The 21,935-nt window shown below is 40.3% G+C and overlaps 1 protein-coding gene across 1 annotated transcript in view; it reads right to left on the reverse strand.

Moving 5' to 3' along the window:
- The window catches only part of dnah2 (dynein axonemal heavy chain 2), a 60,598-nt gene that overhangs the window by 12,757 nt on the left and 25,906 nt on the right, over positions 1 to 21,935 (reverse strand). The window contains exons 39-75 of the mRNA XM_022758363.1: positions 21,723 to 21,875; positions 21,039 to 21,164; positions 20,508 to 20,726; positions 19,153 to 19,270; positions 18,304 to 18,440; positions 17,550 to 17,687; positions 17,122 to 17,280; positions 16,802 to 16,954; positions 16,424 to 16,515; positions 16,044 to 16,239; positions 14,566 to 14,790; positions 14,219 to 14,323; positions 12,983 to 13,171; positions 12,673 to 12,758; positions 12,315 to 12,445; positions 11,966 to 12,115; positions 11,152 to 11,319; positions 10,684 to 10,844; positions 10,221 to 10,360; positions 8,857 to 8,989; positions 8,160 to 8,299; positions 7,534 to 7,744; positions 7,162 to 7,278; positions 6,727 to 6,868; positions 5,784 to 5,953; positions 5,389 to 5,505; positions 5,055 to 5,219; positions 4,768 to 4,890; positions 4,404 to 4,552; positions 4,202 to 4,268; positions 3,519 to 3,669; positions 3,264 to 3,412; positions 2,911 to 3,044; positions 1,867 to 2,011; positions 1,481 to 1,680; positions 944 to 1,070; positions 380 to 566 (exon numbers count right to left, since the gene is read on the reverse strand). Coding sequence (XP_022614084.1) covers positions 380 to 566; positions 944 to 1,070; positions 1,481 to 1,680; positions 1,867 to 2,011; positions 2,911 to 3,044; positions 3,264 to 3,412; positions 3,519 to 3,669; positions 4,202 to 4,268; positions 4,404 to 4,552; positions 4,768 to 4,890; positions 5,055 to 5,219; positions 5,389 to 5,505; positions 5,784 to 5,953; positions 6,727 to 6,868; positions 7,162 to 7,278; positions 7,534 to 7,744; positions 8,160 to 8,299; positions 8,857 to 8,989; positions 10,221 to 10,360; positions 10,684 to 10,844; positions 11,152 to 11,319; positions 11,966 to 12,115; positions 12,315 to 12,445; positions 12,673 to 12,758; positions 12,983 to 13,171; positions 14,219 to 14,323; positions 14,566 to 14,790; positions 16,044 to 16,239; positions 16,424 to 16,515; positions 16,802 to 16,954; positions 17,122 to 17,280; positions 17,550 to 17,687; positions 18,304 to 18,440; positions 19,153 to 19,270; positions 20,508 to 20,726; positions 21,039 to 21,164; positions 21,723 to 21,875 — 5,473 coding nt within the window. The remainder of the gene's footprint in view (positions 1 to 379; positions 567 to 943; positions 1,071 to 1,480; positions 1,681 to 1,866; positions 2,012 to 2,910; positions 3,045 to 3,263; positions 3,413 to 3,518; positions 3,670 to 4,201; positions 4,269 to 4,403; positions 4,553 to 4,767; positions 4,891 to 5,054; positions 5,220 to 5,388; positions 5,506 to 5,783; positions 5,954 to 6,726; positions 6,869 to 7,161; positions 7,279 to 7,533; positions 7,745 to 8,159; positions 8,300 to 8,856; positions 8,990 to 10,220; positions 10,361 to 10,683; positions 10,845 to 11,151; positions 11,320 to 11,965; positions 12,116 to 12,314; positions 12,446 to 12,672; positions 12,759 to 12,982; positions 13,172 to 14,218; positions 14,324 to 14,565; positions 14,791 to 16,043; positions 16,240 to 16,423; positions 16,516 to 16,801; positions 16,955 to 17,121; positions 17,281 to 17,549; positions 17,688 to 18,303; positions 18,441 to 19,152; positions 19,271 to 20,507; positions 20,727 to 21,038; positions 21,165 to 21,722; positions 21,876 to 21,935) is intronic.

The following is a 21,935-nucleotide window of genomic DNA, read 5'->3' on the forward strand; positions in this document are numbered from 1 at the left end:
CTGAAAGAAATTTAGGATATTAGTATACTTCCACAGCCCTGAGCAGGGGCTTTTCCTCTTATCGCATTCATACTGAGCCAAATTTTGTCAAATCTAATTCCTCATGATTAAATAAAGCAAAAGAGAGCACACACCAGCACACACCAGCACACACACACACACACACACACACACACACACACACACAAATAAAGAAAAAATTTAAAAGTACTGATGTAACGTCAGCACAAAGGTGAAACTTGTCAATGCACAGCAACATCATACACCCACTTTTTTGGTAGAGTATGATCGAACATTTTTCCAATTAGGAAGAATTTCCTTCAGTAACAAATGACCAAAAAAAAAAAAGAAAGAAAAACCTCCCACAACATATACAGACCTGGTAATGCAGCATTCTCTGGCTCAGCACTGGTAAACCAAAGGTTCCAGTCTTGGGAATACTGTTCAAAGGAAGAACTGATGCCGTTGAAGTTGTGCAGCTCACTCAGCTCTGCGATTTTTTCCCAGCTGGAGTCTGCCATCCAACTGATACAGGGGTTGTAAATTTGAGCCTTCTTATGAAATACCTAAAAACACATCCATCAGTTTATCAGCAGTCATACTATCCTTCCATCAGTGTATCGATATATACACAAACAATCCACACATTACTCATACAGTATCAGGCCAGTTCCGGGGATATTCAGAAATGCACTGGTCAAAAAAGGTAGTTATGAAAACCTTATTTTCCATGCCTGTGGCAAGCTTGGGAAAACATATTGTGAATGAAGGGGCTGTCTGTGAAGGGATAGCATAACTTCTACATGGTCCTACATTTAAATACACAGTGGAATGTCTTTTGGGACACTGAGTGCATTTGAAAATAAAACATTTGTCCAGTTGGATTATGCTAAGTCAGATAAGGCAAATACAAAATGTTTGTGCGTATTCTTTGTTTTCTTACGAGTCCTCCTCGGAGAAAGAAACTGTACTCATCCATGTTGAGTTTGCCAGCCACCTCCAGGATTTTGGCACACATCTGGAAGCTGAAGAGTAGCTTATGGACCTCAAACAGACCTTGACATGTGTTCCTACATAAGATAACACACTGAGTTAGCTAGCTCTGATTGACATATCAGAAACTTTTAATACCAACTGATTAGTCAACTGATAAATTATGACATAAACGTCTTTATCATGGACACAGTTGCTACACATCTCACACAGTGCTCCACAGTAAATTTTGAGGTATAGTATACCTTACATTTTTAAATCTCAGTGAAACACCTTACATGCAGTACAACCCCCCAGAGGAGCTCTTTTTCACTCAGTCAGTGTATGGAAAGGCTCCAACCCTTTTACACACCACAGTGCTACAGCTTTAACTTTAACAGCTTATTTGTACATCACAAAAGGCTCATGGTCTTTCTCTGTCCATACAAAACATATACAAACACGCATGCATGCAAACAAATGCCTCTCTTGATGCATCCTTGCTCACCTGTACACTGCGTATGTGTGGTAGTCATTGAGGTTGGTGATCCTTTCCTCCAGCTTGTGGCTGCGCTTGCTCTTTTCTATGCTGAGGTTGAAGAGGTTAATGTAGGCATCCAGTGAGAACTGGTACATGGGATCAATGCGGCCCATGTCGTTTAGGATGAAGAAGAGAATGGAGGCTCGCTGGGCACATGGGCGGTAGGCCTGTGAAGAGCCAGCACTTTAACAAATATACACATACTCTATGCACAAACTGACAAATGCACATGCACCACACACATAGCTTCTTTTAGTTTATAGTAAGTAAAGATTAGGTTCGCAATTTATCATCAGAACCAGTGAAAAGCATCGACCCGATCTGCCCCTATAACTTCATCCGTAAACCCTGACCTCTCGAGCAGAGTCGATCTTGATTTCGGTCTGTTCACTGCTCTCCAGCTGCTCTGAGACCTCAGTGGCCGTCACTTTGGATGTCTGCAGTGTGTTCACCAGCTGCACATCGTCCAGCAATGAGCCAGTCGCCTCATTCAGCAGCCTGGTTCAGTAGATAAAGAAAGACCAAGAAAAACATTTGCAAACACAAATGCATAGGGGGTCACATACATTCATAATTAAAGTTTATAATTGCATGTTTTAAAAGTCATGTAATTCCTTAGTATATCAAAAAATTATAAATCATATAATTTTGGACAAACGTGCACTCAATCAGTATGTTAATTGTTAAGCGCTCTTCCCCTTGGGAATATTAACATTTGGAATAAAAATAAAAACCCATGAGACTTTGAAAAGAAGCGAGTTTTGTTTATGGACCTGAAAAAATTTCTAGTAAGAATTCCTGACAAAAGAACATTATCTGCTTTTAAACACAAATTATGCACCATTGTAGCAGGAAAATAAGCTGTGTTGATCAGCTGAGTTGCTCTGTTGCTACATTGTTGATAAGTCATTACTACTGTGCTATTACTTATATAAGTGGCCACAAATCTAGCTGTGTTAACCATGTTTCCTGTTTATGTGGCATAATCAGATCACTACAGAAACATAACAATAGTAGTAATATAGTAGTTTCTAGGTAAAATTCAGTGGTCTCCCAGTTTAGTACTTGCTACTGATAAGTGACTAACAGTAATTGACAGGCTAGAGCTACCTGGTTGCTAATTTCTATTACTAGTAGACTATTAGTTACTAAGACTGATAAAGAATTTGGGCCTTTAACAAACCTTGACTTCAATACCTTTAATCACTGGTTCTAAGGGAGGCAGGGCTTGCTACTATTATTACTGCTACTCAAAATGTTTTTACAACAAATGCTTGTACTATATTGTTACAGCTGGTATTAGTACTACTACTAGTATTATTAATAGATTGGATATTGCACCTAAACTCAATTTTGTCCACTTTGTGAAGACAATATTTGTAAAAAAGATAAACAACCTGAGGATCTCATCCTCCAGTTCCTGCAAGCTTCTCTTGCCAGAAGCAATGCTGATCACCAAGGAGTCCTTCTGTTCTTCTAGATCTGGACGCTCCTTACGCACCACTATTCCCAGCAGTTGGGCTTCCAGTCCCTGCATGCATACACACACACAAACGCGCGCACACACACACATATAATTAGAGAAGTACACAACAGTTAACTAGAGCCAAAGCGTACAAATTACATTAATTCACAGATATACAAGCATACACTAACACACACAAACACACAAACACACAAACACACAAACACACACACACACACACACACACACACACACACACACACACACACACACACACACACACACCTGCTCCTTGACAGCGAAGTTGACTATGGTGGTCTTAGTAGAGATTTCTGGTGTGTAGTGGGGGTTGGACAGTTTGGTGGTGATGTAGAAACAGAACTCTGGACTGTACTCCACCTCCTTATCACCCAGCTTCAACAGCAGCCTGCCGCCTGGTAAAAGCAGATTTCATCAACACCCATGGATTCAGGCAACCCCTTATGTTTGGCTGAAGATTAGCTGAAGGTATTTTAATTTGTGAATTTGTGTGTGTCTGACCTATCCGTGTCAAGGACTTGTTGAGAATTGGATTGAGAGATGGGTCCAACTCCTCTTGGACATTCTGGAGCAAAACAGGATTCCCAAACTGGATGGCATTTTCCAGCACCCGCATGTAGTCTGGCATTTGAAAGTCTATTACTTTGAGACCCTGTACATGTGGACACACATACACGCAAGAGGATGGAAAGAGCAATTGATTATATATACTACATTCTATTAATCAGGTGGTCAGTATATCACGATCTGTTTTACAAGAGAGATCTGAGTACAACTGGAGAAATAGAGCAGAGATAAGGCACACACAGGCATGTGCATACAGCATCAGAAACAATGTACAACAGTATAATGTTCAAAATGAAATTCAAATGTTTAAATTCATACAATGGGATGATACTTTGAAGTGTCAGTGTCATTTGAAGTCCATTCCACTTATATTGTGCAAAGCACTGGAAGGCAGTCTTCCCAAGTGTAGTATTTACTAAAGTTAGCAACATTTACTACATTACTACTACATTTATAATAATTTGTTTGTGTCTAAAATACACTGATTGCTGTCCTTGACCTGTTAAAGATTCCTATGCCTACATTTAAATATTGTTCCAGAAATTGAACTCTCCAACAGTAAAGACCCAATAAGATTAAAAAAGAATCACAATAAGTTTGGCTGAGTCACGACTTACTCTGTTCATCTCCATATTCTTGATCCACTTCAGAGCTTGGCCTTGAGGGTCCACCATCAGTGGCCATCTTGCGAGGAAGGAGAAAAGTTTCATACAGTGAACACAATCAAATCCAAAGTGAACAGAAACAAATCCAAAAGCATTTAACTTAAAAGTCTTAGTGGCCTACAGCTATTAACAAATTAGGTCTATATATGCTGACCGGTTTCCGCGGGTGACGATAACTCCGTTCTCAGTAGAGAATGCATCAGAGGGCAGGCCCTGAATGTTCCACTCCCTCACTGCTGTAGGTTTGGACAGAAAAACTGCAAAACTGAACCCGGGTGTACATGGGATCTCAAAGTCCCGTACCTGAGCGGAGGGCAATGGAGAGCAAGAGGAAAAAAGAAAGAAAGAAAAAAAGAATGGGGTAAAAGATGGGGTTTGTTGGAATCACAACCATAAAGTGTCTCAGTTTAACATTTTAAGAGGATACTTCTTTTTCATAACTAGCTAGAAACAGTAGAGGGAGTACAAGTACATGGCAAGCTTTGTTTTTATGTGGTGTGTTTGTGTCTGTGTCTTACCTCCTTCATCCAGATGGCAAGCAGCTCATCCCTGTAGTTGGAAAGGAAGGGTCCCATGTAGGAAAGGAAAGACGCTGCTAGCAAACAGTCTCCCACAAGGTATCCCATGTTCTCTTCAAGACCCTGAAGCATACACACATACAGATTACATAGGTTCTGTATGATCTGTTTTTTCTAAACTGCCCCAAACAAACACCTAAAAGGATGCTGACTTCAAAGGAACAATTTTCACGCCCGAGTGTGTGTGTGTGTGTGTGTGTGTGTGTGTCTGTGTGTGTATGGCCTACAGCAACTCTCTCCTCCCAGCGGACCCTCTCTCCAGCAAGTCCAGTCACTAGTTTGTCAGCTCGGTCCAGTTTCACCTCCATCTCATCTGACTTCTTCCTCAAATTCTCCTTCATGGCCAATTTCTCACTGTGCTGCTTTTTTAGCTCGTCTAGCTTCTCCGCCACCTGTTCTCACGCACACACACACACACACACACACAATTATATTGGTCCTGTCATGTGTAAATTGGACTTACAATAATTCTACTGCTGTATTCGTATATAAACTTGATTTGACATGAGCTAATATCTAAACATCTATCAGGTTGGCTGCTAGATGCACTCAGATCCACACCTCTCGTAGTTTGTTCTGGGCCTCTGCCAGTGCAGCCTGTTTCTCTGCTAACTGGGCCATGGCAGCGTTCAGTTGGGCTCGCTTTGGCTCCACCACTCTGTAGATACTCCCATAAACCTGGAGGAACATTGTACAAATCCATGGGTTTAGTTTTGCTTCCTATTTTCCTGTTTGTATATTTATTTTAACAGATAGGAGTCTCATTGTTTTGTGATTGCTCCTTTGCTGCTGTGCATTAATGCACACAACTCACGGTGGATTTGTGCCAGAATTATCACCACAGTCTACATGCATTACATTACCAACTATTACTATAAAAAAAAAAAAAAAAAAAATACAAAATGTTTTGTGCAAACATGTTTGAGATAGTGTGTGTGACTGTGACACCCTCTTACCTCCATGGCTCTGACCCACATGCAGAGGGACTTGGCAGCCAGTGACACTTTGCCAATGATCTCTGGCTGGAAGTCTACCTGTCTGCAGTACTGACCAATCTTCTTCAACACACGGTCTGAGATATTGTCCTTGTCAAAGTGAACTAATGTTTTGATGAAGTTGGATTCACCTGCCAGAAACAGGTCAAGGTCACATAGGTCAGAAAACCATAAAAGTCTAATTTGTTTTGCCCAGTGGCTCTCAGTTTGATTAGTTTCCTACAAATCATCACTTTCAAAAGGAAAGAGGTGTTTCCTTATTTTGGACTTTGTTGTGTTCTCCCTACATCACAATACCTTTTTAGTGTTATCTATTTTTTGACAACTCTACAGCTTTAGGACCAGCAAGTGGGAAATGCCAGTTTCCTCTGCACTGCTCTTAATCATGACCACATATTGTGCCTCAGAGAGCTGGAGCCAGGATAAAGACAACTTTCACATCATGTGATGGGTGCTCAGCAGAGGGAACTATGAAATGGACAATGCCAAAAGGTATCAAATGGAATATAAAAGTTTTGTGATCACTTGTTTAATAAATTCTATTTAAGACATGTTTCTACACTGTGATTATCTAAAAAGATTGTGTTTAATTTACCTTTGTTTTATGTGATCTGTTTATGAGTCTCTCTGTTTGCCCCAGTGTACTGATGAGGTTTGCACCTTATAAACTGAGAGCTCTGTAGTAAAGTTAATGCCAATTGAAGAGTGAATGGTGTTCCTAAGGGGACTTCTAATATAACATCTGCAATCCCCTTCTTTCCAGTAACATCTTTCCATTTTCTGTGTAACTATGCACAGTCTCTTCTTGTCTGGTGTTACCTGTCAGTTTTCCCCAGTTACTTTGTTTCTTTGACAAACTCTCCCTTCAACCATCCCTAAATTCTGCACTGTTGCTGTCGCTCACCCAGCTGTCTCTTGGCCTCTGCCCAGGTAGGCTCCTTGCCCAGAAGGGTCATGACAGCCTGCATCACTGTCTCCACCAGTGCTGGGGGACGGCCATATGACTTGATCTCCGTCATGTCCTTTTTATTCAGAGACTCCAGAGCCTACAAGCAAAAAGAGGAAGAAACAGATAATGTTTGGATGTAAGAAGGCAAAGTATACCGCTCACTGAATCATGTTTGTTTCAAATTTAGACACACAGAAAGAACACTCAAATGTGAAAATGCTTCCATTAGGGTAAAAAAAAGGTAGAGCAGTCAAATATACTGAAAAGGCAGGAATCATTACTCATTAAATATCAAGGAAATGAATCAACCTGACATGATGACATAATGAAGAAAAAAGGTTCCCAAAAGATGGAGGGATTTGATTAAAACAGGACAGGACAGAGATCTACCTTCATAGCCTCCTCCAGGGCAGGCAGGGCCTCGTCCAGGTCTCTTTGCGCATTGTCAGCCATGGCTTTACACTGTAACTCTTCAGCTCCAATTTTCTCACTGTTAGCACTTACCGCCTCAACACAAACACACACAAACATAAAGCAGTGTGTTACTGACTATTATGTGCCTCTTCTTTTAGTCAACTACCACACACCCTTCCAAAAACAAACCACCAATTTCAACTTTTAATCCAGTCATCCAATAGGATGACTGGATTAAAAGTCAGGTAAGTCAGGTAAATCAGGTGGATGAGAAGCCTGTAAATACCTTAATCAAACTATTACTTTAATCTACTTAGTAGTGCATGTGAGCATTTTTGCAATACTTACCTTCTGCTGCTTGTCAGCCTCTATCTTCTGCTGCACAATGACAGACAGGTACTCTTCACACTGTATCTGGAACTCTGCCACCTGCTTCTTGGCCTCCTCGAGCTCCACAGACATGGCCTCCACCTTCATCCTTGTGTCACTGATCTTGAAAAGGCCGTTACGCAGCTTGCTCACCTGCTCCCCCAGTTCACTGCGTTTCTCTGCCAACAGCCTGGATGGACATACACATACACACATAGACACACACACACACACACACACACACACACACACACACACACACACACACACACACACACAATCAGATGACTAAGAAAGTGACTCTGACAGAGAAAGGCATTTTGTAAAATTAAGAGAGACAGACCCACTTATCCACAGAGGAGGTGGTAACTGTAAAGGGAATAACTTTACACTGGAATTAACCAGGTTAGTGTTATACTCCTGCTTGTTCTGGTTTAGCTCTAATTTGATGCATACAGTATAACACCAAAACAACCCCAAGCACCCACACCTCATGTACAGTATTTACACTTATTTATGTGCACATAGTGTATGGCCCCCAAAACACAAATGAAGCATTAGGAGGTAGTATGAAAAGAGTGAGGAGAAAGTTAGAAGGTGCCTACTTCTTGTATCCAGACACCAGCTCCAGGTAGTTGGTGGGTGTCACATAATTATGTCTTCTCAGCTCTAGCTTCATCCTTTGGGAGATCTGTGCAACTGACTGGTGTGTAGTCACAAAGATACTGGCAACCTTTGTCTGGATCTGCAACATCATGCACCATATGTAAACATGTTGATCTGACATTCAAACAATAGAAATGCATATTATTGACTATTTATTCACTGATGTACTGCAAGTGTCACAGCAGGGTTTAGTGCAGTTCACAGTTAAAGTTATAGATTATTGTTTTCATTTTGTTTCATCATAAGTTTTTATTCAGTATTACTGCACGTTTTGGAAGGACTTGCTCGACAGTAATATGACCCACTGTTTTAATTCACATTTTAATGGGACTGAAGTGATATCAATCAAAACCAGTCCCATAGAAAATGATTAGAAAACCCAGTGTGGATGAGGTCGGATTTTAAAGCTTGTACTGTAAATGCAATTTGTGGTAGAGAATGTTTTATAGGCACAGACATTCTAGCTGTTAATGTGGAAAATTGAAAAACAGAGCACTCTGTCCCTGTTCAGTCATTTTCAGGTTCCATTCTTACCCCTCTATCTTTCTAATTTAAAGGCTGACACCATAGTCACATAAAGCAAACCTTACAGATGTTGGAAGAAAATGTGTGTTTATGTGTGTGTGTATGCCTCACCCCTTCCAAGGATCCCAGCTCCAGTCCATCCAAGTACCTCTCAGCTACTTCCAGCAGAGCATCTTTGGGCCACTCACAGAACCAGTCAATTGTAGTGCAGTTTACAAGTGCTGGGTACTGGAGAATGCGGTTCCTGTTGGCAAACAGCTATTTATGAATTTTATTCATATACAATTTGTTGATATAATGATCCTTATTAAAGCCCTGTAGACGCAGGGCCAGTAAACTAGAGGAGGTACATTTGACAGACCACTGAAGAGAATAATGAAGCCATTATGCTTAAGAATAGATTTTTTCCTCTAAGGCTAAAATGGATGTGTAAATATGACTGGCTAGATTTAAGCAGTATGACACAGAAGTTTTTATAGAACCTTCTACAGTTAAGTATGGCAGTGTATGCTCCAGACCAACAGTGTGAGCCTGTGAGTTTAGCTGGTTAATTGGTGTAGTGCTCCCTGAGTTCTGGCAGTGTGATATGAATCCTGCTAGCAGCTAGTGGTGAGAGGGCCAGGATGCCTCGTCACACAGAGAATGGTGATTAGTTCTGGGTGAAGGTGCCTGCCAGCCCAATTAGCACCATCATGTGTGACCACTACCCTGTGCCACTAATTACAACCAGGCCATCAATGCTTGAGGGGAAAGACATGTTTTGTGAAAAGAAATGCGTGTGTGTGACAAAGGAGAATGAATAACAGAAAATGTGTGTCCATCTGTGCGCGTACTACGTCTGCGTGTGTGTGCAGACAGCTGACACTCTCTGTCACAGTATCCTCACCGTTTGCAATTACAGTGACTCTCAGGTCCTCGTTACAGAATCCAAGTTACTAAACATCATTTGTCAATCAGCCACTAACACACTGTTTCATGGTAAAGCACGACTCACTGTCCCCAGTGTAATTGTGAGGAATAGGGAATAGTGACCCTGTCGAAGATGACCAGTAGATTATTTTATACTTATTTACAAGCTCTCTGACTAAACTTTACTTCATTATTGATGTCCTCTAGGAAGACACTAGTGTAAAAGTCAAAAACGTGCAGCACAAATATCAATATAAAATAATGGCAGACATCCATATTGTTATAGAAATATAGACTACTGGACATTATATTGGCACTACTGTGAAGGCCAGTTTTTAATTGTGTATAAAATGAAATGAAATGAAATGAAAAGGGCTCTTCATCCTATAAGAACTGCAATGTGATTTATTCTGTCCTAATTTCCATAAACTTATGTGTGGAAAACCAGAGCAAACAGGATTCTCAAAGAGAGGAGAGGAGAAAAAAGAGGAGGGGGGAATATATTGCAGAAAAAGGATATATTATAGGACACAGTGTGTGCTGCAGGAAACAGTATCAGTATTCACCTGAAGGGCTCTCCCACTGGGCTCATACAGAGCACTATGTGCAGGTTGTTCCTGACTCGCTCTATCAGGTAGCTGAACAAGGAGTCAGGAGTCTCCACCACCTTGTCTTTCCTGGCAGACTCTGACAGAGCATTACATACCTGCAAGCAGAGTTACATGGTATGAGGATTGGAATAAGGTTTTAACTGACTTGAGATGTATTTAAATATAAACTTTAATGACTTATAGATACATGATTGTGACAACATGAGTTTAACACACAACCAATTCATTCCAAATGGTTTAAACCAAATTCATATAGTAAATGGGTAAAACCTCAGCCTAGATTATTTTCTTCAATTCCTACAGACTAAAACTGAGTTCATGTAAATCACCATAGTGTTACCTGTTGACTTCATAAAATAAAATAAATACACACTATGCAAATAGACATGACAAATAAAGATAGATGTACAATACGGACCTCAACAAATTCATCCTGCTTGTAGAGATTAGGCACCTCTCCAGAGCTCAGGATGTTATTGATGTCCTCTAGGAATGATTCATCTACGATCTGGGTGTCATTGAACATGAAGACAGTGGGCTTGTTGTCCACACCAGCCAAACGGTACAGCTTCTTGATGTCTGAAAGTAAGGAGAGAAAAACCACCTATTAAACTGTAGCTGAGTGAAGAACTGACTGCACAGAGGTTATTCGTCAAAGATTAAATTCAGGTGAATCAACCAGGAGCTAAATATACTTCACACTGAATATTAAGAACATACAGTATGTGAGTCCATGGTTGTTCTAATCTTTCCATCTTAGTTTTGAACTTTCCTTGTTTTAATTTCCAGACAATAGAGTTACTTCCAAAGTGGAACTTGTTGGATACAGTCATGCTTTCCCTTTCTGAAACATCTGTGCATGTCATATTAATGTGCTTGATCTCACCTTCTCGAAACTCCTGTTTGCGATACTGCTTGGTGACTTCCACTTGAAAAACCTTGTACTCACAGATGTAGGTGGCCATTTTAGAAAGGCTCTGTCTACCAGAGCCTCCAACACCAACCAGCAGCATGTTGCCCCTGAGCTGACTGATCACACGTACTACACGGGTTACTGTGGAGGAAACACAAACATATTACCCATAACATAACTTTGATCTGAAACCCTTTATTGACAGTATTCTTAGAATTGCTATCTGTGTGGCTTTTACAAATGACAAGGGTTTCTTACAAAAAGGCTTTCAAATGTGTTTACATCAGCTTGACAAATTGTTAACGTTGCTAAAACATCATCATTTTGCATGTGACAAAATCTAAAGTCATACATTTTTTCCCACTACCATATAACAGTGTGCAAACCAACACTACACACAAAAGTGTCAGCCCATGTTGTTTCTATAGTAATGCACTACTATTGATTTGCAGTGGTGTGTGGCACACTGACAGCAGTGTACAGAGCAGAGCCTGGTGCCGAGAGGGTGCTGCCTGGGGCCTTTTCTCTTTCAGCTGCAGGGCGGCTTTTAGCTGCGCCTCATGCTGTGTTTTTTTAGAGGATTTTAAAACTGCGCCTCAATCATAAGACACTGAAGATACCAGAGAGCAGAGAGCAGCAGATGAGGGCCTCTTATACTGATTGTTTTAATGCGCTGGTTTGACTGGACAGAATGTGATGAGTTGACACTGCGTGTTGATTCATCAGGGGAATTTTATGCACAGTGCATCCATTTAAATGCGTGTGTGTGTTGTGTACTGAGACGCACTGTGTTCAATGGCGTCTCTGAAGAGCACCAGGCTCATGGGCACTAGGCCAGGTGTCAAGTTGTAGTCTTCCAGTTGGGTTTCCATGAACTTCTTCAGAGCCTTAATGTCCAGTAGGTCCTCATACACATGAGACTCACTCAGGAAGTCACCTGACACACACACACACACACACACAAATATTTCATAATGCTTAAACCACTGCCCATTAACAATCAATTTAATTATCTGTAAGTAAGTCTGTAGGTATTTTTACACTCTTGACACTTTTTTTTACACAGTAATGCTGACACTGTGACAATGGCATGCTGTGTGCATGTACTGTATGTATGTGTACAGTACTAAATGTACCAAATATTGGCGGTTGTTTGTTGGGGCAGATGTTGTGGTATGTGAGATCAAAGAGTGAGCCCAGTTTCTCCCCCATCAAAGCAATAAAAGCCTCCATGTCACTGTGATCTACAAGCCGGTCTGAGAACACTCTGAAATCAGAAACAGAGCATAGGCAATAAATATTATCCCGTATACACAACAAGCTTTGACAAGTGTAGAACAAAGTAGAAAACCATTCCATAACTGAATATACAGTGTTCTAGGCTTCAGATAACAGATAATGATACATTAAAACACTGTCACTATGAGGTTAGAGCTATGGTAAATATGCTACTTGACTGTGAGAAGGTTCCATGTTTGGTGAAAAACATGTTACCTGAAGCACTCATGGATCCACAGTCTGGTGATGTTGTTTTTGGTATCATGGAATTCTGGATGCGCTCTTAACAGACCCTGAAACACCTAGCAAGGATTGAACAGGAAAAAAAGACTCATCAAGTCATATAACATTTTAATTAAACAGTGTGAGGCTTAGTGTAGAGAGCTTTCCTAAGCTGAACTTCCTGTTGAATTTTCTTGAAAACATATTTTAGGTGGTGTATGTGCTGATATATATATGTGTGTATATATATATACATATATATATATCAAACTAACCAATCTACAGTATATGTGTTCTTGTGTACCTTGGAGATGTCCCTGAGATTGAAGAGGTAGTGTATCTTGGCTGGAGTGGGAAGAAAACGAGCTGTAATGGCATAATACAGTTCTAACGTGGCCTGAGTCAGAATCTCTCCAATGGGCTTCACCTCCTCTTTAAACTCCTGTAGTTTCTGGTTGATCATGGTGCTGTAGATCCGCCTGATCTGGGACTCCTGCATGCAGAGAGGATGGGCTTCTTCAAGTTAGGAACATCTCGTAAATCTTATAGCCATGTCAATAAGATACCGAAATTTCAGAGTTGTAGTGATCAATAGAAAAAAAAAGGCAGAATGGGTATAAGTGTGTAACAATTCCATTTCAAGTTGTCCACTTCACAAATTCAAGAGGCGAGGCAACTGAAATGTCAAGGGTTTACTTCCTGAATACGGTATGGCCCAAGAGAGTTTCAAGAGCAAGAGCTCTTTTGTGAGTGGAGAGAGGGATAATAAATAAAAGCAGAAATCAACAGGACAGAGCTGTGGGCAAATGGAATATGTAAGATGGAGCAGGAAAGGTTGAAAGGAGCACAACAACAGAGATAAAAAACTGCCAGGTAATTGAAAAAGACTGAAAAGAGACAAAAGGTGATCTGGAGAGGGAGTGAACAATAAGTGGAGAGAGTGAGAAAAGTACAAAAAGCCAAATAAAACAAAACAAGGCAACCAAACAAAAGATTTAACAAAAAGAAAGGAAACAGATGGGAGGGGGGTGTTAGCAGGTGGAGAACATTTGCAGGCAGCCTTTCAGTCAATCATATCTCCTGGGTTCTGGGTATGAGAGAGTGCAGTTTTGCAGTGGTTATCATTATCATCACAGCTATAATCATAATCAGGGTAATTCCAGTGTGGCGAAACAAAAACGCATTTGTCAAATGGTGATAGAAGATGAAAAAACATCTGCCAGGTGGAGGATTACCCAGATCCACCTGGCTGAAATGCACAGTAACAGTTGGATGATAGAAGAAGGAAAGACACAGATAAAATTAACAACAGAAGTTGCTTAACTGAGTGCGAATCTCTTTAACTTAGATGAGAAAAAGTAAAAATGACAAAATTCATAAATCCTGGGTATTTTCATTTCACTGCTGATTAATTTGTCTACATTTTTGTTGCATATTTGATTTATGTAGGTGCCTGTTTTAGTAAAAAATATGTTCATTAGTATGGTTTTGTGGTAAAGGATAAACATCAGACAGGAAAAGAGGAGAGGCGAGGACTTACATTAGGAAAAGTCATATTGATGAGGTTGAATCGACTCTGTAAGCGGCCAGAGATGTGAGTCCTCCCTCCACCAGGGGGCCCCATGGATGCCAGCAAGAACATGTCCTAACAAAGCAGACACACACATGAACAGCAAACACAACAGAAAATGGTAAAAAGTAAAAAATACCTATGGAATGAAACACATTGCACATGTAAAGCTCTTGTCCCACAGATTGAAAGACAAAGTTAACTATGAGGTAACTGTGGAGGAGGCACTACGAAGGCAGAAAAATGATAATGTCTTAATCTCACATACACTAAAGTACAGACCTCACTCCCACTCTGACCTGAATGCCCTCTCTCACCTTGACAAACTTCAGGGTCTGTTTCTGGCGGTCATACCAGAAGCCATAGTCGAGCCAAAGGCGCAGCAGCTCCAGTGGTGGCTGGGAGCCAAAAAGATCATGGGCTGGCATGTTGAGGTCATCCAGGAAGCATAGCAGGTGTTTCCCACCTGCTGGCACAAACACGCCTTTGGTTCTCTTTTCTATTCGGCTCTCGATGATGGCCTGGATGTTATTAGATGTGGTCTGGACAGTGGTGGAAACACAGAGAAACACAGAAACACAAAGATGAAATGGTGTGTTTCACTGTGTACCATGTCTCATCAACAATGTGAAAGTAAAATTTTCCAATGAAAACAACAGAAGAAAGACATTTATTGTATAACACGTGGATGCCTAGATGTGTACTTGAGTATTTGTGTAAATTATTTCAGGTGAGAATGGCTGTTGCTGGGGGTTAGGTGGTAATAGTAAGGACGTTTGGGTCGGGGGCAGAGCAAGGGGACGGGGGGCATGGTGACAATGGTAATGGTGGTAAAGGTGGAGGGTGATGAGTGCCTCCATCATCCCAGGCTCACTGATAGCCCTTTATCAGAGCTGACGTGATTCAGTCTAACTGCAGTGCCATGGATCAGGGTGTTACTTTTATTATAATTGTAGTGAAGCCGAGATGGAGGCCATTAAGAGCCACAACACGGTTGGATGGAGGCAGATGCTCTCTCAAACACACTGAAACATGCACTTGTATGTCACTGTATCTCATGCTGTGAGCGAGGGTGGGCCATCCAAAGTTATGTAGGTGAGATCTGTGTATTAGCCTGTTCCTGTACATGTAGTATCTACAGATCATAGCCAATGACAGCATGTGTCATGACATTCAATATATAAATTCACATAATGGTAATGATATACCATCTCTCTCTTTAATGAGACAAAGCCAAGGGATAGAAATGTCTGCCACAGCAAGACAAACCAGGTATATTCCAATTATAACATTATACACTGTATATGTTGTACAAAACTATGTGTTTTGCCTTTTTGCTGATATTGCAGCTTATGTTCCACAGAAAATCAAATTCAATATGGCAAAATAACAGTGTTGAAAATGTGGTGCCATGTTGTGTCAAGTGTACATAAGAGAATAGCTCAGGGAAATGTCCAGCCCCCGGGCCCTTAGCTTTCGTAAATGTGGCCCCCTGAACAACATAGTTGAATAGCCCAGACTTACACTGTCCCTGTTACCAAATACACATATTTACTATTTACTATATACTCTTTTAACAACCCTCACTGACTACATTACAGTAATTCAATATTCATTAAACCTAATATTAACCCCTGTGTTAATCATAAAGTAAAAGCCAAAAAAAAAACTAAGTACCCGACAAAATTATCTTTCTTTCCAACAATTCTTTCATTCCTAATACAAACTGGTTTATATAAGGCTAGAGGAACATGAACACAGACCTGGCACACACAGGCCAAGCAAAGACACCAACCTGTGAAGACATGTTGACAGTGAGGGCAGTCCACTTGTTATCCAAGCCCTGCAGGACACTCTGGGCCACTGAGGTTTTACCAGTGCCCACTGGCCCTGTGAGCAGCACTGGGTACTGACCCGACACCAGAGCCTTAACCAGGAAATTGTAGCGAATTGTGTCCACTGTAGGAACCATAATCTTATAGAATGGAGCACTGCAGGAGAGGGAAGAGGGAGAGATATACATTGTAGTTGTTATGTAGGTTACATTATCTAGTACTTATTCAGTTTCAAAGGTAACTGAACTGGCAGAGAGTGAAATAGATAAAACCACATCCACACTCACATATATGTGTACAAGAGCTAATGCCAGGTACATGAGACCACCTGGTTTCCTACCTGGCATTGTAGCGCCAGCCCTTTGGTAGCTTATCTTCAAAGAAAGCCCAGGTTTTGTTCTTGGTGTCCACAAAGTATTCATAAATGGTGTCCTGAAAGAGTTTACACAAAAGGTTCAGTGAATGTTGGTGCCTGCTAAGACAGATTCATACAGTCACATTACAGTTCTATGCCTGTGGTGCATTTAAAATGCGTACATCAACTCAACCAAGGGTTGCCATTCTAAAACCATGTGCACATCATTCACATATATTTAAATGTTAGTGTAATGATTGTTGAAAAACAGTTTGTTGTGTTTGTCTTAGGGTTTGATTTGGCACAAAACGGGACTTTTTAAACACTCATGGTATCAAGCAAAAATGATGCTCAACAGAGGACCTTATTGGGGAAAGTGCCATCCATCTCGCGTAGGAAGTTGTCCATCTTCTTGCGCCCATCTTCATCAACAGAGGCACAAACAGACCAGATAAGGCTGAAGATGAACCAGAGCTCCACCAACCTACCCAGGTTTTCTGTGTCTGAAGTGTTAACCTGGAGAAAGGGAGAAAACCACAATTACATTGTTTTCACACTGGGCTGGCTTAAGCAATAATGTTAGCCTTTGTTTTCAGATTTCAGACATTCTAATGTAATGAGGTGGAGTTGCATCATTTATGGCTTAATTTCAGTCACAAATCTTAAAACTTTGTTTGTCATACCCCGTTGCTGGATGTGGCCAGGGAGTCATAGAGGCGGCAGAGGGACATTACTGCATTAAGCTCAGTGATGGGGATCAGCTCCTTACAGTTACTCTTCTTAAAGTTCAGTGTGCTGTCCATATGTTTGTCAAACAAACGCTTTAAATGTTCCCCTTCAGCCTGTGGAGAAATACAGAGAGCAATGCAGGGAGATGAAAGAAAGCGGGTACCAGAAAATAAGAGAATAAAATGGGCGTCATTCTTCCTCTAATACATTTGTTCTTTAATGAAACAGGGCTTAGATGTCAGCACAAGCAAATTTTTTTGAGAGGCCTAAGGTTTCTGAATTTCAAAAGAAATACACAGAACTCCAAAACTGTATATGAATTGATCCAAATATGCTGTCAATGCCTGAAGGCAATGAGTTATTATGTCTGAGTCCATTGTACCTTGTGACGCTTGTCCAGCCAGGACTGAACAAAAGGTTTCCAACCCAGATCAATGTAATCGTTGTAGACCATCCCACAGCGAGACACTGTGGCTGGAGAGGCCATTGCCAGGTTCTCCACTTCAAACAACAGAGACACCTATGACAAAGAAATGTACATATAGTTTCTCTGTCATGATAATTTTACAGTATATGGTTGACTAGAATTAAGTAATATATGGTTATTAATTACATGTTGTTTTGCTATTAGTTGATTTATCATAATCAATCTTGTATCAAACCAGATTACTGCCTTAGAGCAGTTGTTTGCAGACTGAATGCTGACATTAATTTAAAGAAAACAGCAATTAACTTACAATAATTTTTTGATCGTGCACATTAATGGATATTGTCAGGATTGTCTAGTTGTCTGGTTCTAGCTATGTTGAAAACATATGAATTCCAATGTAATACCTTACACAACAAGTACATGTTTATGTTTTTTTTATGTTAAAGGATTTTCAATGGAAAGCATGTTGATATGTAGGATATGTGTCATATGTGTAAATAATGGTGGCTGCATTTCATTTAGCTGCTTCAGTTTCAGGGTCTTGCCATTGTACATGCACCTGACAGTCACATTGCCATGACATACTGGGACACTACAATTAAATTGAGCCACTGTCAATGTTATTAGTAACACCCGTGTTTTTCCTACCATGACAATTAAAACTGAATTAAGGGCCCATCTGTCAGGTTTTCAGTTCCGACCTCACCTGTTCAGGCATGGATATTCTCTCCCCATTGATGAGTGTGAGCACCTTGTTGTCATCCATAACAGAGTTCATACTCTCTATCCACAGTGTGTCAACAGGTCCATCAAACACAATCCACTTCTCATCTGGTTTCTCATCTAAAGAACAGAGAGGAGGTGCAACATGTGACAGAAAAAGTGAAGCAACATACAAGTATATTATATATAACATTGTTCATACTGTAACAAAGATTTTACTAACAATTTTAAAGCAGTAAGATTAACTTTTCTATGCAATGCTTTGCCTTTTCATTAAAACATTCCAAATTATTCAATCAATATAAAAAAAAAATGACATTCAACCTTTTTGGTTTGAAAACCAATCACATATTGATCACAAAAAGACCAGAGTATAAACAACAACAGTTATGATAAGTGAAATGCCTCATCTGTTTGTACTTCAGTAAACCTTAGGTAAGATGGCTAAGAAGGAAATTCACAGCACAGCAACACACAGGTTCATTAAATTTTGTCAGCTTTCCAGAGCAGTAGTATGCATAGTGACACAAAGAGCATTTGTTAAAATGCCAATTCGAGATGCACTGTCTACAGCTACTGATTACAGGCATAGTCTGAGCATAGTAAGTTGCCAAATATTAAGATGCCAATGATGATCTTTTTCACACTACATTTTCACACTACATTTTAGTACAGCTTAGTAGTGCTATTTGAAGATGAACTTGGATAAAATAAGTATTGTGCATGAATGGATGCTCTATAAGATAATATAAAATTGGAAGAATCATCACTGCCTACTGTGTTCACCTATACTACATGTAATGTCAACAGAAACATTGTTATGTCTCAGCACCTGCGCAGGCTGATCTCATGAGAGAAGATAGCACTCCATCAGTCCACTCATTGGTGGACAGTTCATTTTCTCCATATAGTTCTCCCAGACTCATTGCTTTGGGGTTCAGAGGATACTCCTGTTGTGCCACAAGGACCAAGACATAAAAGAGAAGATGAGATGATAAAAAGATGACACAAAGTGCATTATAAGGGGAGATCATGATTACTGAAGACGATAACACACAAGGATAACACATGAGAACAGCATTGTTTTCACTAAACGTCTGCATGTTTTTACTGATTACATGTACATATACTGTAAACAGATACATTTTTAGCCCCTGAATTGGTTTGGCTTTCGACTAAATGGTCGTGATACATTAAGATGAGGAATTCACAAACACATAAATCAAATGTAGTTCCATCTAAATAACTTTTTGTGTACTAGTTTTAGTGTATGAAAGCCAGCAACACATAAGTGAGGTGATGTTACGTTGTTAAGTTTGAAAGATAAGTACATGTCTTTAGCATGTTTGCTATCACTTTGGTTAAGAAGGTTTGATTACCTTAATCATCTAATATGTGACTCACAAATATATTGGTGTTCAGTGTATAATTTCATTGGCATACTCTGCTGCAAGCTCTATCTAGTGAAATCCTAGAAACGGAGGTAGGGAGTCAATCTTTGAATAGGCTTATCTTGATACTGCAGTTAGCTTTCCTTTTCACAAGTAGTTTCAGCATGTTTCTCATGTCTGTGTGTGTGTGTGTTTGTGTGTGTCTCTGTTTCAGTACATGTGTTTGCATGAACATGTGGGTGGGACAGAATCAGGAAAAGAAGGCTCAGTGGAGCCAGGGAATAGAGAGGAACAGAGAGCCAGATAATGAGAACCAGGAGCAGCAGAGGCTGACACGAGGAGAGACACAAGAAAAACATTATGCAAAGAGCACTGAGGAAAAAAAAGAGAGCAAGAGGTAAAAATAGAGTGAAATAATTAGGAAGACAGCAAGATGAAAAGTAGGACGGACAGAGAGAGCAGTAAGTAGAAAACATGACTGTGTCTGTTTTACTGGAAGAGATAAACTAGTGTCCCCTTTTAAAGAAATAAGCAGTGCTGGTGAACTGTACATGCTCAGCAAACCAGTCACTTAATGTTTGTTTGGCTCTGGGTGCAAATACAAAGAGGCAGAATGAAATTAACCCTCTAAACAAGAATGTTATTTATTTAAAACAATACATTTTAATATAAATATCTCATTATGGAGGCTGATATTATTTGTCAGTTTGTGCAAATCTGAAATATAACCCTCAAAGTGAGACCTCAGCAGTATTAGCCAATAAATCATAGTGCATTATTTTCCATCTGCACCCACCTGGACCAGCTGGAAGCCAGGCACTCCCTTGTGGTGCAGAGCAGTGAGGGCACTCTGCAGAGTCCTCCAGGTAACACTCTTAGCGCTGCCTGTCTTGCCTACCAGCATGGAGGAGTGTCGAGAGTTTTTGGTCTCATAAAGTTGGATGACTTTGGTTATGGTAAAAGGAGTCACCTGAAAACCGCTCAGACGAAGCTCCGCCTCTATGGCCTCCCTCAACTGCAACAAAATGACAGAAAAAGACACACAGGTAGTCAGTGATAGGGATACCCTGAGTGGCATTATAAAATATACAAATTTATGATATATTGACAATCCAGTGCCGTGCTGAGAGCATACAAACACACATACATAGGGGCATAACTGCAGCTGAACTCTAATTCTTTTGGCATCTACTTGCACGGATAAGGAATAACCTTCTTGTTATTTTGCAGAAAAAAGAAAAAAGGAAACATTGTCATAGAGTCAGAGCAAACCTAACAAAAACATTTGCTCTCTGCAGGAATGCTGATTTCAACTAGATCAATTTACCTTGCCATAATCTATGATGGGTGTCTCCACAGCTGGGAACAAGTCCTGGATGATCCCATTGAACAGTGGCAGGTCAGTAGAGGTCAATTTAGCAATGTTCATGTCCTTCATGGCCATTAACAGGATCTGAGGATCGAGAGAGACAAGGAGAGAGTTGTTTGATACACTTAGTTCAATAAAAAAATATTGGCCCTGGTTCCCCTAGGATTTAGCCTAACTAGATAGACAGCACGCCAAAACAGAGATTACAGCGCAGCTCGGGTTTGCATTCTAGCATTATGGTAACTCTAAGAAATGCCAACTTGATTTGACTAACTCAGACTGCTGAAGCTTCACATTAGCTTCACATAAACTAGGATCCCATTAGGAAGGGATGTCTTAATGGTCATTATGAACAGGTGGCAAGATTACAACAAGCAAAACCTGTTTGTGTTCATACAACACAGACTTGAACCTAGCTTTAATACCAATAATGTGTTTAACTTTACTTAATGTCTGTACTTTAATTTCTTTGTAGAACTTAGTGAACATCTATTCTATGTCCATGTATTCTATTCTCTAGTCTATGTTTTGTTTTTTAAGGGATCTACCATAAGCTCTCAAGTCCTCAAACCCATTTTCTGTGTGAAACAGTGTGAGACAAAGAGAGATAGGGCCAAAAGGGAGATAGAGAGAAAGACCTACTTCTTCATCAGGAACTTTGGGGCAAAAGCGCCTCTTCTTTCCAGCATAACGAAGCAAGGAGGTGAGAGCACGCAGGCCAAAATCATAGTGATCCTGTTGAGACAGCTGCTGCACCGCCAGGGAGTACAGGGTGAATACCTTCTTAGCCAGGAGCTATGAGAACAAAGATGGAGACAGGGATAAAGCAACAAAAAGACAGAGACAGAAAAGCAA

This window comes from Seriola dumerili, unplaced genomic scaffold (assembly GCF_002260705.1).
Source record: "Seriola dumerili isolate Sdu_G_001 unplaced genomic scaffold, Sdu_1.0 BDQW01000295.1, whole genome shotgun sequence".
NCBI classification, from domain to species: domain Eukaryota; kingdom Metazoa; phylum Chordata; class Actinopteri; order Carangiformes; family Carangidae; genus Seriola; species Seriola dumerili.